The 15,906-nt window shown below is 43.0% G+C and overlaps 1 protein-coding gene across 1 annotated transcript in view; it reads left to right on the forward strand.

Moving 5' to 3' along the window:
• LOC107298101 (S phase cyclin A-associated protein in the endoplasmic reticulum) overlaps positions 1 to 15,906 on the forward strand; it is a gene marked incomplete at its 5' end in the record, with an annotated part of 69,458 nt that overhangs the window by 33,105 nt on the left and 20,447 nt on the right. Inside the window, 2 exons of the mRNA XM_015827463.1 lie at positions 3,160 to 3,275; positions 8,080 to 8,203. Coding sequence (XP_015682949.1) covers positions 3,160 to 3,275; positions 8,080 to 8,203 — 240 coding nt within the window. The remainder of the gene's footprint in view (positions 1 to 3,159; positions 3,276 to 8,079; positions 8,204 to 15,906) is intronic.

Genomic DNA, 15,906 nt, shown 5'->3' on the forward strand with positions numbered 1-15,906 from the left:
AGGATGTGTTTTTCATTTAAAAAAAAAAAAGATTCTGAAAACTGAGAAAGCTAGGCTGGCTGGGGAATTCTGGGAGTTGAAGTCCACAGGTCTTAAAATTGTCAAGGTTGGGAGACTCCTGCTTTAAAAATCTTCCTTTAGATCAGTGGTTCTCAACCTGTGGGTCGGGACCCCATTTGGGGTCGATCGACCATTTCACGGGGGTCGCCAAGCAAGGCTGTCCGCCATTTTTTTGTCCGCCATTTTTCCCCCTTTTCCGGCGGGTGCCTTACCTCCCTTGGGCTGGGCTAGCTGGTGGTCGGCCTGCTCCGTCTCTGCCGCTTGCCAGCTACGCCTCGGCCGGCGCAGGGGGCGGAACCACGCATGCGCGGCGCTCCCGGGCAGGGAAAGTCCTCGACTTACGACCGGTTGGGTAGTCCTCGACTTACGACCGGTTTAGTCCTCGACGTACGACCGGTTGTGGTCGCGGCATTAAAAAGGTTGAGAACCTCTGCTTTAGATCCTTGTGGTTTGTCTGATGTTCATCTGTTTGGCCCTTTGGCTTTCAGTCTGCCTCTGTAAGTCCTTGTTCATACAATTTAGGATACAAATTCTATACTTCCTCGTTCAGTTCGTTAGAGTCATTTCCAAGTAGACGAACACAGGATGGCTTCAAGTCAAGGGTGTGTTGGAGCAGGGAGCGTGGTTGATGGAGTTATTTCCGTCTGTTGCTACCCCTATTTCCTTTAGATTTTGATAATCCTACTGAGACCTGTGGGGTCCTGATTGTTCTCTGAGCTTGGTTTTCTTGCAGATGTTTCATTACCCAACTAACAGAGGGATAGAATCAAGATCACCTGAATACCACTTTACAATGTCTTGGTAAGGCCACACTTGGAATACTGCATCCAGTTTTGGTCACCGCGATGCAAAAAAGATGCTGAGACTCTAGAAAGAGTACAGAGAAGAGCAACAAAGATGATTAGGGGACTGGAGGCTAAAACATATAAGGAACGGTTGCTGGAACTGGGTATGTCTAGTTTAATGAAGAGAAGGACGAGGGGGGACAGGATAGCAGTGTTGCAATATCTCAGGGGTTGCCCCAAAGAAGAGGGAGTCAAGCTATTCTCCAAAGCGCCTGAAGGCAGGACAAGAAGCAACGGATGGAAACCAATCAAGGAGAGAAGCAACTTAGAACAAAGGAGAAACTTCCTGACAGTGAGAACAATTAACCAGTGGAACAACCTGCCTCCAGAAGCGGTGGATGCTCCAACACTGGAAGTTTTTAAGAAGAGACTGGACAGCCATTTGTCTGAAATGGTGTAGGGTTTCCTGCCTGAGCAGGGGGTTGGACTAGATGACCTCCAATGTCCCTTCCAACGTTACTATTATTATTATTATTATTATTATTATTATTATTATTATTATTATTATTATTATTATTATTATTATTATTACTACTACTACTACTACTACTACTACGTAGCATCACCAGTGCTCTGATGGTGTTGATGGTGCTTGTGATCATTAGGTATGATGATGTTACCTAGCTGGATAATGAAATGTCTGCATAAAAACAGCAGAGAGCAACCAGGATCCCACAGTTCAACCCTGAGCTACAAATATTCTATAACAACTGAGATTTTTTGGAAATGGAGTTTTCTCATGAGCCACAAACCTTGGTGTTGCTTTTTTTGGGGGGTGGGGTTTGTCAAGCCCCACAGAATTCAATGGTGAACTAGATCGCTAGTAGTTTGATACCTTGACTCCCTCACTCTGAAGTCATGTCCATTGCTGAGGCTTTGCTGCTGCCGTGCTGCTGACCTCTGCTGACCGATCTTAGCATTAAACCAGGGGTTGGTGTTTTTTGTAACGTGAGACCTTGACCAGTTGAATTAGAAGGGTCATTGGAGACAAGGGGTAGCAAAATATCCTGGCGTGGACGATTCTTCTTTCTGTTTCTCTTGCCTGCCAAACCATCAGTGCATTTTCTTCAGCTACTGTATGTAGATATTCCTCTTCTAAATATTTTTGGTCTGAAAACTACAGAAACCCAAATAATTAATTCTATCTCCATTTGTTTCTGCCTACCCAATACTTTCCAGAAGAGTAATTATGCTCCTAGTCTCTTCTGTTAAGTGTGGTCTTCTTGTGGGAGCAAAGAAGCATGTCTTCCCTGTCATGGCTCCTGACCTCTGGAACCACATCACCCCAGAGGTAGCACCCATCATGCTAGTCCGTGGTTTGTACAGCCATGGTGTATTGCACCCACAACTGTTGGCTGAGTTCACTCATCCTACTAAACCATTAATCATGGTTTTCAAACCACAGAGGTTTAGGCTCAACCCAACCAGACTCATGACGGTTTAGGCCGCAGTGTTTCTCAACCTTGACAATTTTAAGGCATGTGGACTTCAACTCCCAGAATTCCACAGCCAGCAATGCTGCCTGTGGAATTCTGGGAGTTGAAGTCCACATGCCTTAAAATTGTCAAGGTTGAGAAACACTGCCCTAAACCGGCATCGGACCCGGATACCTTCGAGACCGCCTCCTGCCGCAGATTACCTCCCATCGACCTGTACGCTCCCACAGAGTGGGTCTCCTCAGGGTGCCGTCGGCCAGACAGTGCCGGCTGGCGACCCCAAGGGGGAGGGCCTTCTCTGTGGGAGCTCCCACCCTCTGGAATGAACTGCCCCCAGAGATCAGGGTCATCCCTGATCTCCCTTCCTTCCGCCGCGCCCTTAAGACTTGGTTATTCCAGCTTGCAGGACTGGCCTAGGGTAATTTTTAGAGGGGTTTTAATTATATTTTAATTGGACTATGTTTAAAATATTTATTTTTAATTAATTTTAAATTTGTAATTGTCATTTATGTATTTTAATTGATTGTCAGCCGCCCTGAGTCCGCGAGGAGAAGGGCGGGATATAAATTTAAATATAATAATAATAATAAAACACTGGTTTAGGGTGTGAATCTGTCCTGAGTCCTGTGTCAATTCTAAACCTTTTTCTAATTAGCCATGCAAATGCTAATGATCCAGCACTGAAGATGCACCAATTTCCCTCTCGATCTCTTCCAGGGAATGTGAGAATGGTAGCCTTCAACCAACGAATTGATGCCCTGCTTCAAAGCAAGACCCCATTAATATTCCCACTCTTCCTTTTGTGTCCTCCTCTCCAGAATGTGGCAGATCAGGTCGCCTTCCACGTGGCTGGTGGGTTTTCCGCTCTGGAGCAAGTCCTTCAAGTTGCAACAACGTCCATCAACCTGAATTCCATTTCAAGAATCCCTTTGAAGTAAGTCTGATGCTGCTTTGCTAGTTTTAGACCGGTCAATAAATTCATGGCTCCTTTTCTACCTGGCTGGAGTTTTCTTAGCTGTCCATCTGTCAGATGGTTTATAGAGATTTTTTTTTTCATGGCTGTGTCCTTCTTCAGAAGTTTTACCAACAAGGTAGACCTGGCTCAAAACAACATGTCCGAAGTCTGGGTGTGCCTCTCTTCTACTCAAGGAGTCAAACCTCCATGATAGATAGATTGAAGCCCTAAATAAGTCAGTATTTTCTTACCCTAGCTCACTTGGTAACACCCACCAGGTGTTCTCAGCTTCTCAGGTAAGCTAAAGAACCATCTCTCTTATGGTAGAACCCAAGGTGTAAATCACTCCCTTGCAAGGAACAATGGAGACATTCTCTAAGTCAACTCCATCCATGGATCTCTGCAGCTGCTCAGATTGTAATGTTGTAAAAATCGAGTGGGCCTGGGCCAGTGGTGGCGAACCTATGGCACGGGTGCCAGAGGCGGCACTCAGAGCCCTCTCTGTGGGCACGCGCACCATCACTCCAGTCCTAGGCCTTCAGCTGGGTTTTATAAAACCTTTTCGCTTTAGGCCTCCACTGCCGTGTGCAAAAGAAAGGTTCAATCAATCAGTCAATTTCAAGCAGGAAAAAAAANGCAAACTCTTCTTGTTCCCTTACGTTGGTTTTGTGCTTTCCGATAAATAAGTGTCTTGCAGTCTATTCGTTTAGGACAGGGGTCTTCAAACTTGGCCCTTTTATGACTTGTGGACTTCAACTCCAAGTTTGAAGACCCCTGGTTTAGGAAAAAACAGAAGTGATTTAGTATAGGGATCAAACAAATGTGTTTGTTTTTAATTCATTTCCAATGTTTCCTTCAGGAGCTGGATGTTATTCCCAGAACACCCTTCAAACCCTAAAAATAAATATATATTAAGTTTTAGAGTTGCGCAAATATTTGAACTTAGTTTCTCTAAATGCAACCAAATACTCTAAATTCTGTGTAACTCTGTTGGATCAAAACTTCTTCCTTCTGTACTGGAGAAGCTGGAGGGATTATTTCTTTCATTAGATACCTTTATTTAAAAATAAATAAACAGAAATTTTTTGAAGAATGGCTTGCAAATGTTAAACGTCTCACCTTTAACAGTTGCATAACTGAAGGCAAGAATTTATCTGTGCAATAGAACAAAATCGGCAGATTTATAAATCTCTCTCCAGCAAGAAGAAAAGCCGAGCAGAGGCTCTGAAAATTAAGGCACAAATGAGATTTGGCATCCTGGGTGTCGATGGGTGGGCTCAAAAAAACTAAAGACTCCTTTCCGAAGATGTTCCATCAGTGACTGGATTTTTATTCAAGAGATAATTTTTATTTGCTAAATAGTGCGAAACGTATAAACCCGGCATGATTTATTCTTTCAGTTAATTTCAATACAGCCCCTCTTAAAGAAAATTAAGCAGTTTTATTGGGATTTATGATCAACGCAAAACTGTCCAGTCAAATGCTGTGCCATCAGCTCTTAAAGCTGATTTAGTAATGCTCAAGCTTGGTTTAATTCAGTAGCAATCCCCCGAGCAACTGTGTTAGGTGCCATCATAATCTTTTCTCTTTTTTTTTCTTCTCCTTCTTCTGGGGGCATTTGGGCGGAGTGAAGTTGGGAGGAAATTTTAAAATAATAATAAAGTAATAATAGTTCCCCTTAACCAGCCAAATTGCAAAAGGGCTTTTGTCAAGTGGGTATATCACAAGTTAAAACAATAAACCGGCTTGAAAACATCAACCATTTGATGCTTGTCTGGGAGACTTTGAAAAAAAAAAAGTGGTGACAGTTGACAGCTGTTGTTTTTTTTAAATAAGATTAAAATAAAGAAATTAGTTTTACTGACTTAAATCTCCCATTTAACACATCCAATCTCCTGGGGCTTGCTCCCTCCTGACATTTGCACATCTGAATCTTCAAAAGCAGTATAACTGAACTTGTGCCAGGAATCTTTCTCAATTCTTTCTAATTATAGCCATTAACAAGCTTATGTCAGCCTTTCCCTCTTGTGAATCCACCAGCCCACTCCAAACCAGATTCTCAAGTCCCACCATGTTGTCCTGAAAAATAAATAAAAATAAATGGCATCAGTTTACTCATTGTTTATATCGAATCTTTTTCTGTCTGGTGGTTCTTCAAATGTTGGAAACTCCTCACATGATAATCCCAGAGGAGAAAAATCAGTGGGAAAAACCACAAATTCAGGAATGTTGTTTCGTCAAATTAAGTCTTAAGTATCCTCTGTTTTCTGGAATAAATACTTAGATCAGCTGATATTTTAAAGGAACATGATAAACATATATATATATACATATATACATATATACAAATATATAAAATGGGGGATTCAATTCTTGATTTAAAAAAGATAGACATAATTAGTTTTAAATGTCATGTATCTGTTTTAAATTTATATGTATGTTTGGTCGAGAGAATACCTTCTTTGTTAGCAAATTTCATAGCTTGATTGATTTGTAGTTTTTGCTAATTGACTGAAAATAAAGTATCCCAGATACAAGTATTGATTATATGCAGGATATATTGATGTCAATTCAGGTCCGGGACATCAAAGAGAGTGCTTATATAATTATTATATTGAATCAACAACTTAATACTCACTGAACATTTTAATAACTATTTTACATATTTCTTAACTTCCAAGTTTAAACTCTCTAATGTTATATTCAAATCAAACTATAGTATGTACGTGTGTATATATTTATAAATCCAAGTCAACCTATTGAGACATTGGAAAAAACCATTATAAAGCCAATAGGAGAGAATATTTGCAGCTCAGGGTTGGATTGTGCTCTCTGAGCTTGGTTTGTTTTCTTGAAGACATTTCATTACCCAACTAGGTAACATCATCAGTGCTAGCTGTTGTACCATTATATATGCAGAGCCATTATAAAAAGCATCCCATGTTACATCTTTGAGCTGATCTGGCTCCAATCCTAAAGGGTAAAATCTTTCTCTAGTGGAACCCCTTGTAGGGCTGGTGATAACACCGTTTTTACCAATAGCAACCAGACCAGTTAAAACAGGCTGAGGAGAGAACGGGGACCAACACTTAAAAGGCAATATCCAATAGTTAAAACCATAATTTGGTGAAACAAAGGTTGGTCTTCCTACAAAAATCTCGATGGCTATTTCTCTTACGGCAACCAAGGTTTATGCTTGTAGCAACTTGTCATAGATGCAGGATGTTATTTAACCATTCCCCTTACCAATTCACAAACTCCAAATAGACTACGGTAACCTAAGATCCCATAAACAAACAGACAAATCTCCTTAGTCCCAGTGAGATTAAAACAGAGAGCCTCCAGGACCCTTTTGCCTGGCTGCAAAAAGCCATCAGGTGATACATAGTCCTTCCATTTATTTTTTTAAATTAAAAGCAGTCCTTAAACTTACCTGTCCCTGGGACCTATTGTGTATGCTTGGTGGACAAGAATTACGCTTGACAATGAATGAGTTTGGAGCTGGCGTGGAGTCCCAAGTGAACTGTGATGCTATGTAGCATATAAAAATTAAGGATAATGGATGAAGATGCTGGGGTAAACCCCTTGCCTTCCCTTCTTCTATGTTTAATCCTCTTAATCTCCAGCACTGGGAATTTCAAAAGATTTGAGAGAAGACCTGGAAGACTACAGATCACCAATTCGATATATTGTATTAGATTCACCTTTTCAGCCAAAAAAAACTGGTGGCCCTTTTTGCACCTCCAAGTTGCCAACCTGAAAATTCTGGGAGGAAGAGAGCCACGTTATTCTCCAGTGGTGGGGGGGGGGAAAGATCCAAGTATCTGGTAGCACCTTTCCCAAATGATAAATGTTATTAAAAGGCATAAGCTTCATCAGCTGAAAGCATAATGGCCTTTAATAAAACATACTTATCAGAAAAAAGTGCTACGGGATTCCTGATTTTTCTGAGAATTACAGGCACTCTAAACTGCTCCGTCCGGAGAGCGCAGATTAGAATGTCTTTCCTAAAATATACCTGAAATCAAAAATAAATAACTAAAGTTTGCAGAAGGACTGCATGGTTGACCAGTAATAAGCTGATTTTATTGTGCTTGACTGCCATCTGACTCCGGGTGAAGTCCTGTGGAAGAGCATCCTTTCTTTGTTTTCTTTCCACACGCTTAAGAAGCCGTAAATGGATCCCCAGAGATTCCAGGGGAAGGAATCCCTCTTGGTTTGGGTCTAAGGAGCTCTGCTTCCCTGTTTCCTCACTCTAGGCCTTCTCCAACCTTGTTTGCAAATGCAGTTTTCTCTCCTAAACTATTCCCAACTGGGCATCATCCATTGGACAGAAAAGTGGTTTTTATCTTTTTGGTTCCCTGGTGATCTTGAAAGGAGCTCGGCCAATGATCGGCTCCGTCTCTAATATTAGATTTCTTGTAAACATTCTTAAAAATGAATGGGAAAATAATTACTTTGATGGGGTTTGCAAAACTGTTTGCTAACATAAATGAGCAGATATTGTTCGGTGGGTAGCCATAGCTACTTCCTACTTTGTCCTATATCCTACACAGAAAAGTTATTTGAGAAACTTCAGCGTTTAAACTTTACATTTTGTGTGTTGGATATGTTCACTACCTTGAGTTATTTGTAATGTAATCATCATCATCATCATCATCATCATCATCATCTCAGCCGCAGTGTAAATATCATAGCAACAAAGCATTTCATATTATAGATATATGGTCTTGTCTGAATTTTTGTCTTCTTAATGTGATTAAAATTTCACTTTATCTCCTAGATCCCTCTGTAGTACCATCAGCGCCTATTATCTGGCCTGCAATAACTGTGTGGAAAACTGCACTTACGTTCTCTTCAGCAACAAGATTATTTTTTTAACGGATCTGTTGATGCACCAATTAATGGTAGGTAAAAGTTTCAAATTTGAATTATTGCTATTAGCATCCCAACGCTGCAAAATCACCTGGCGGAACAAAACGGATTTTTCGGATTTTTAAATCTGGGTTTAAACTGGGTTTGGGATTTAATCTATCTTGGAAGGGGATGCATTTCCCCCAAAATTATGTCTCCAACTTTGGATGTTCTACTTCAGGGGTGGTCCTGAGCATCCAGTCGGTAGCAGTGGTTAAAATTTTTATTTGTGCAATAAGTGTTTACTGCAATGATGGTAGAACTGGACAATTGTCCCTGAGGCTTGCAGTCTGAATAAAAATATGCCAGTCCAGAAAAAAATAATAAAGGAGAAGCACTTTTTCCTCTTATGTGTCTACCTGTTCCCTTTCTCTTCTTCCACCTCCACTTTTTACCATCTTTAGTTCTTCACTTCTGGATGACAAGGGTTTGAAATAGACTCGGATAGATAATATATTGAAAATATCAAAAATGTTAAATGGGCAGCGATGAGCTGCAAATCAACTGTCCTGATTTTTCTAAGATTCACACCGATTCTACTAGGTTAGCACAGTCTGGCATTCTACGCGGCGCTGTTCTCAAAAAGCTAAAATTGCGTACCTTAATGCACCTCCGAGCAGGTTTTGCAAGTCAAATTTACCGAACAGATAGGTTTTAATGGAAGAAAAAAAAATCTTTGACTTCCCCCTTCATTTTAGCTGTCATTAAATATTTCATCAGGAGCTCATTTTTAATTCATAGTGACCCGCTCATCATGAGATATTTAGTCTGGAATTGCTACTTATAAATGGTGGGTGGGTGTTTTCAAGAGGCAAGTGGTTGGTTAATTGAAAAGTTGTGTACGCGCCGTAAATAATTCACGCTGCCCCTGTTTGAGCCAAAGAACCATAGGGCAATTGATAAACACTTAAGTGTGGGTCCTTGGGGGGGGGTGCACACCATGTAGTTAGACAAATGGAATCTGAAGACGGCTTGTACATTCTGCTTCTCAGTGGTCCCTTGTCCTCTGTTTCTTTCCAATTTGTCCCCCGAAGGAATTTGCCTATACAAAATACCCTCTAGGACTCTGGTTTGTAGGAAACCACAACATAGGTAATCCTCGACTTAACAACAGTTCATTTAGTGACCCATCAGAGTTACAGCAGCACTGAAAAAAGTGCCTTAGGACCATTTTTCACACTTACGACTTTTGCGGCATCCCCATGATCATGTGATCAGAATTCAGAGGCTGGGCTACGGGCTCGCACTTACGACCATTGCCGTGTCCCATGGTCACGTGACCCCCTTTGGCGACTTCCTGGCGAGCAAAGCCAGTGGGGCAAGCCAGATTCACTTAACTGGGTTAACTGTCAACTGTAGTGGTTCATTTAACAACTGTGGCAAGGAAAGTCGTGCAATGGGGCCAAACTCACTTAACAAATGTCTCACTTAACGACAGAAAGTTTGGGCTCAGTTGTGCTCGTAAGTGGAGGACTAACCGTAGAGTTAGGAACCTCCCCCTTTTGCAGGATCCTAGCTTTCAAGAAGGAAGCCCCGATAATTCTCTAAAATCTGATGCCAGCCCTGAAAAAGGGTATATAGAGGTAATGCCCGGCTTACCACCACTTTCTTAGCGACCGTACAAAGTTACAACAGCATTGAAGAAAAGGGACTTACGACCGTTGAAAGAATCCTTGAATTTTTGATTCATTTTGATGCCAGCGCTCTGCCGTTCTCTCCTCGGCGGTGTTACTCAGCCACTCGTAATCAACGGTGCGTTCTCTTTCTTGGCTCCTGTTTCCCCCCCCTCCCCCCAAAATTGATTTTTTTTTAAAAAAATCTTGGCACAGCCAGGAGGAGGCAGAATTATTCCAAGCGAGGGTCTTTGGCCAAATTCTCTTCTCTTTGTCTCCATGCGGCGAAGGGAAGATCGTCTATGGCAAGTTCCCTTTCTAGTCGTAGTGAAATATTTCTGAAACGGGGCCAGGCACAAAAAATCTATCTTGAAAAAGAGGTTAACCCAGTTCAGAGGTGGCCAGCTGGCAGTGAGTTGGGCAGCTCCAAGCCTCCCCACCCACCCACCCACCCCCATCAATTTTACATTATAGGCCTTTTCCCTTCTGATACGCTGCCCTCTTTAGCAAGGGGGTTTGTGAAACCATCCTTCAAGGTGGACTCAAAATAACTCCACACGTCGCGTTCCCTCCGTCCCAGATTCTGTGTGAAATGTCTTGCTGAGTTTACAGGGGTGTGCTTATTAGCACTTATTCTCCAGTATTTGATGGACAGGTCCCCACAAGACCTGTACAGGAGTTAAAGCTTTCGCTACTCAAATGCAAAACCATTTTTTTCTCCCTCCAGCCCTCCCTTAGAAAGCATCCCTGCACGTCTGCCAGACTTTTTTCTTTTTCTTTCTCAGAACTGCCATTCATTCTTGGAACAAATCCGTGAAAGCCGAGAGGCCGAATTGCTCTTATTTTTTGCACTAGATATTATCACCAAGCTGATTCAAATAGGTGGGTTTTTTCTCTCCCCCCCCCACCCCCTTCCAAATTGCACGGTGCTTCCGCTTGGGAATTGCAAGCTTCACCTGCCGGCCATCAACTTTAGCAAACGTGGCTATTTATTTTTTACTTTTTCCAAAGAGGGTTTCTTGCTCCCCCCCTGCCTCTCCCCCACCCACCCATCCAAACACCTCCTCTAAAGAGATCCCTGTAAATGTTTTGGGCAAAGCATCTTGAAAATAAAATAAAAAAAACCAAGGTTATTTTTAAGGAGTGGGTTGCCTTAAGTTGGCTGGAGAAAGAACAAGCGGTGTCGGAAAGCTCCTTCTTTTGTGTGCCGAAATAACCTCGGTGGGCCCTGCGAGATTAATTTCTTAATCGGGCCCTCTCAAATAGATCAAAGGAGGATTTCTAAATGGGCTGGAAAAATAAGAAGGAGAGGAACCTGAGCTCCTTCTGAAGCTGAGTCGGAGGTGTTTTTCAACTGCTTAGGAGTTTCCTCCCCTCTTCTCAGCCCTCCCCACCCCCCCACCCCCAGCCCGAGTTTTCCTGCCTGCTTGGAGCCAGTCGCTTCCATCCCTTTTTTCCCCCCTCTAAGCCAGGATCAAAATGAATTTAAAAACGGGATCTGGAACCTCACTTTTTCATGGCTTTTACACACAAGACATGAGGTCAGCCCTCATGTCTTTTTAGCACCGATGTTAAGTGAATTTGGCCCCATTTTATGACATTTCTTGCCACTGTTGTTAAGTGAGTCTGGCTTTCTCCCACTGACTTTGCTTGCCCGAAGGGGGGGCAAAAGGGATCGCGTGACACACACACCCCGGGACGCTGCAACCGTCATAAATACGAGTCAGTTGCCAAGCGTCTGAATTTTGATCACGTCACCGTGAGAATGCTGCCACGGTCATAAGTCACTCTTTTGCAGTGCGGTTTTAACTTCAAATGGTCACTGAATGAATTACGGTAAGCCGAGGATTACTTATAATCGATTGTCCGTTGATTCATCTCTTCCTTTTCTTATTCTGACAAGGAGCTTTGCCCACCATCCCTACTTTCATCCTCACAACCATCCTGTGAGGTAGGCCGGGGTGAAAAAAAAAATGAACGCCAGAGCTAGCGTGTTAGGTGCTACATTTCTGGCATAAATCCATTGTGGAAATTTTGCTTTATAATCAGAGTCATGCTTAAGTGTTTTGAGGCACCTTGCTTGCTTTAATAGTCATTAGCCCTTTGCTCCCCCTACACACACACACAGAAACACACACACATGCAGCAGACACACAGCGTGACACACACAAATTCTGCAGAGCCGGGAGCTAAAAGTTCTGTCTTAAATCCTCCCTGCCACCGCCCAGCCAGGTAAGACCCACTGGCTTTATCTTCCCTTCCACCACGAGGGTCTCTTGGCCTCAACCCTGACCTCGGGAAGACCACCCACCTGCCGGAGCGTCTCCCACCCCCCTCTTTTAATTGTTCCCCTTTGTGCAAAGAAAGGAGCGCATTCTCCGTCTTCCAAAGTGCCCCATTTCCACAAATAGGTTTCTGTTCAGACAAGCCTGGGGCCTTTGTGTCTGCAGACACTGCAGGAGTCCCTCTGATTATGACAATTGGGGGGGGGAGAGAAAGAGAGGAGGGGGTCAGACACACACCGGGATGGGAGATAACAGCCTAAGGTGTACAAGACGTCCCCCGAGGGCATCTGACTTAGACGCCCCAGATTGGGCTTTTAAGAAGAAAGTCACAAAATATTACCTGTGGCGGCAGCCTTCAGATTCTTAAAGGCATAAAGCTGAGATGCATTTATTATTATTTTTTAAAAAGAAAGCCTACTCGCGCTTCCATCTGTCATAAATTCCCCCGCAGGCCTTAAGCGTGGGGATACATATGTTTATTCCAGATGTTGCAAGCTCAGGATACTCGTTTGTTCCAGATCTTGCTTTTTTAAAAAAAAGAAAAAGAAAGAAAGAAAGAAAGAAAAAGAAAGAAAGAAAGAAAGAAAGAAAGAAAGAAAGAAAGAAAGAAAGAAAGAACTTTTGGATCCTGGAACTTCGTCCTGGCGGATTTGAAGCTGAGTCACATCTGGAAAAGGCCAGACTAGCAGCACATCTCGGCAAGGAGCTTCTAGGCCAGCCTTTTTCAAATTGGGCGTCTTACAGATGTGTCGGAGCTCCCATCGGCTGGGGATGATGGGAGTTACAGTGCAATAGATTTGGGATGGGTGGCTACTTTGGAGCCTGTTTTTTTTTTGTTGTTGTTGCTGCTGCTGTTGTTTTTTTTTTAAAAAAATCAGTCTTTAAAACCAGGACACGAAATGGGTGAGGATTTTTTTTTCCGCTCGCGGTTTCCTTCTTTCGACAGGTTGGTTCACGCTAACGCCAAAAGAATGTGTTTCTCCCCTGCGCAGGAGCCCTGTTCAAAATAAGTCATTGTTTTCTGCTTTCCTACTTCCTAAAAGAGGAGGAGCCTCTGAAAGATACGGGGAAAGAAAGAATGTGATAATACGAAATTAATACGAAAGCCGCTGAAACGTTCTCCTCCTAATTCCTATAAGAGGCTCTTCCTGTTTACTGTCGAGATCAAACAACGCCCAGTTTCTGTACAAGACTTGGAGGTCATCTAGTCCAACCCCCTGCTCAGGCAGGAAACCCTAGACCATTTCAGACAAATGGCTGTCCAGTCTCTTCTTAAAAACGTCCAGAAGTTGGAGCTTCTGGAGGCAGGTTGTTCCACTGGTTAATTATTCTCACTGTCAGGAAGTTTCTCCTTAGTTCTAGGTTGCTTCTCTCCTTGATTAGTTTCCATCCGTTGCTTCTTGTCCTGCCTTCAGGCACTTTGGAGAATAGCTTGACTCCCTCTTCTTTGGGGCAGCCCCTGAGATATTGGAACACTGCTATCCAGTCCCCCCCTGTCCTTCTCTTCGTTAAACTAGACATACCCAATTCCAGCAGCCGTTCCTTATATCCTTTAGCCTCCAGTCCCCATGATGAGTGGCCTTCATCAACCCTAACCCGAACCATCACCCTTCTGTGTCGATTTGAGCTAGCTTTGTCCAGCCAAACTCTATTGTGCTTTTTCAACAGGCTGGGTTTTGTTATAGGTGGTCCTCAACTTAACGAATACAGCATCAAGTTTCCGTTGCTAAGCGAGACAGTTGTTCCGCGAGGTTTGCCCCGTTTGATGACCTTTTTCGCCACATTTGCTAAGCGAATTGCTGCAGTGGTTAAGTTAATCACACAGTTGCTAAGCAGATCCGGCTTCCCCATTGACTTTGCTTGTCAGAAGGTCGCAAAAGGGGATACCGCGACCGTCATAAATATGAGTAAGTTGCCAAGCATCTGAACTTCGATCACCTGATCATGGGGACGTTGCAGTGATCTTAAGTCATAAGTCGCTTTTTCCAGGGGTAGGTAACCTCGGCATGGACTTCAACTCCCAGAATTCCTGAGTCAGCTATGCTGACTCAGGAATTCTGGGAGTTGAAGTCCATGAATCATAAAAGAGCTGAGGTTGCCTACCCCTGCATTAAGCAAATGATTGTAAGTCAAGGACCATCTGTACTCAGGGTTGAGCAGAAGAACTGTTGACCTTTGAAGGAAATAGCTCAAAGGGCCTGCAGGTTTTACTCGTTTCGTCGAAGGGGTGCTTGCCTTCGAAAAACTACGCATCCATGCAACTAGACAAACCAAGTCACCCGTCAGGAATTGCTCCACTTTGTCTAAATTAACTGGAAGTAACCGGATCTCCTTCTAAGTTTTCAGGTAGTTTCAGCTTGCCTACTCCGCAGTTCGGCATCCCTGTACGTAAGGAGTATATTCATTCTCCCTGCGAGGCGCCAAAGTCTTCTTCTCACTTCCCAACTTGGCTCGTCCCCAGGAACGGACAATGACAGTGAATTTTAAGTACTAACTCCAGGCACAGAGCTAATCAATAATGTAAAAAAACCCGCATGTTGTTTTGTTGTTTTTTTTGTCTCCGAGTGTTACCCTATTCCCTCGAGAGGGATACAGTGCTAACTATGCAACAGCTGCATTTTACGATCCAGCTCACTCTTGTGCAGTTAAAACAGAGAAGGTTTTCCTGGTGAAATCGTGGTGAAATTGGCTTTTTTTTGGGTCAGGTTTGAGTTGAAAATGCAAAGTTATGTGTCCTGGATGCCCCCTATGATAGTTCCCCTGCGTCATTCCTGGTTGGACTACCTACTTTAGATTAATAGAGAAGCTAAAGCTGAGACATTATTCATTTTTCCTGATTAGTATAATCACTGTTTTAACGTACATCAGACTGTCAGGAAATGATATTAAAGCAATCATCACGAGAACGGCAAAGGACATTCCTACCTATTAGAGAGCCTCAGGTGTACTGCATTTCTCAGAGGGAGATCCCTGGGCTCTAAGAGTCATGTGGGAGATCACATTCCCCCCAAAAAACAGGCAGGCAGGTCAACATTATAAAGGGTGTGAAGCTAGGACCAAAAATAATAAACATTCAGTGGCACACAACTTCCGTTTAGCTGCCATGTTTAGTTGCCGTTGAAAAGGCCATTGATGTTCCCATCTGAATTCATTTGTCCCCTTCTAAATCCACCGAGGCCATCGCCAATTTTAGGATGCAAAATTGGTTTTTGGGGGGTTTTGGAATCAAAGAATCACTGAAGTACATCTTTCCTGTTCATCTCTCCTCGGTCTGTTTCCACTGGTTGAGCCAGGAGGAGAAGGAGAAATTTCCTGACTGTGAGAACAATTAATACGTGGAACAACTTGTCTCCAGAAGTTGTAGAGGTTTTCAAGAAGAGATTGGACAGCCATTTGCCTGAAATGGTTATAGGGTCCCCCTACTTGAGCAAGTGTTTGGACTTGAAGACCTGGAAAGCCCCTTCCAAATCTTTCATTCTGTTCTTCTGAAACCAAAGCTGGATAAACAGCCAGGATGCTCAGGACATTTTGCTTAACAAAAGGCGTGACTGGGCCCGTCTTCAAATTATGAGCCCAAATTTAAGAGAGAGTTACCCTGAACTTGTTCCGTACCATTCAGAAGCCTTCTAGATACAACTCTACTTAGGATGTGCCTCCTTTTTTTTTATACTTAAGCCATGCCAATCATAGGGCAACTGATTTTCCAAACCATGATTCCTCTACGCTCAACATGAGCAGATGCTAACCTAAAAATCTAGGCTTAACATCCTTGGAGGTCTAGGCTTAACCTCCCTCAAT

The sequence above is a fragment of the Protobothrops mucrosquamatus genome, unplaced genomic scaffold (genome assembly GCF_001527695.2).
Source record: "Protobothrops mucrosquamatus isolate PMUCROS unplaced genomic scaffold, P.Mucros_1.0 scaffold3713, whole genome shotgun sequence".
Taxonomy (NCBI): Eukaryota; Metazoa; Chordata; class Lepidosauria; order Squamata; family Viperidae; genus Protobothrops; species Protobothrops mucrosquamatus.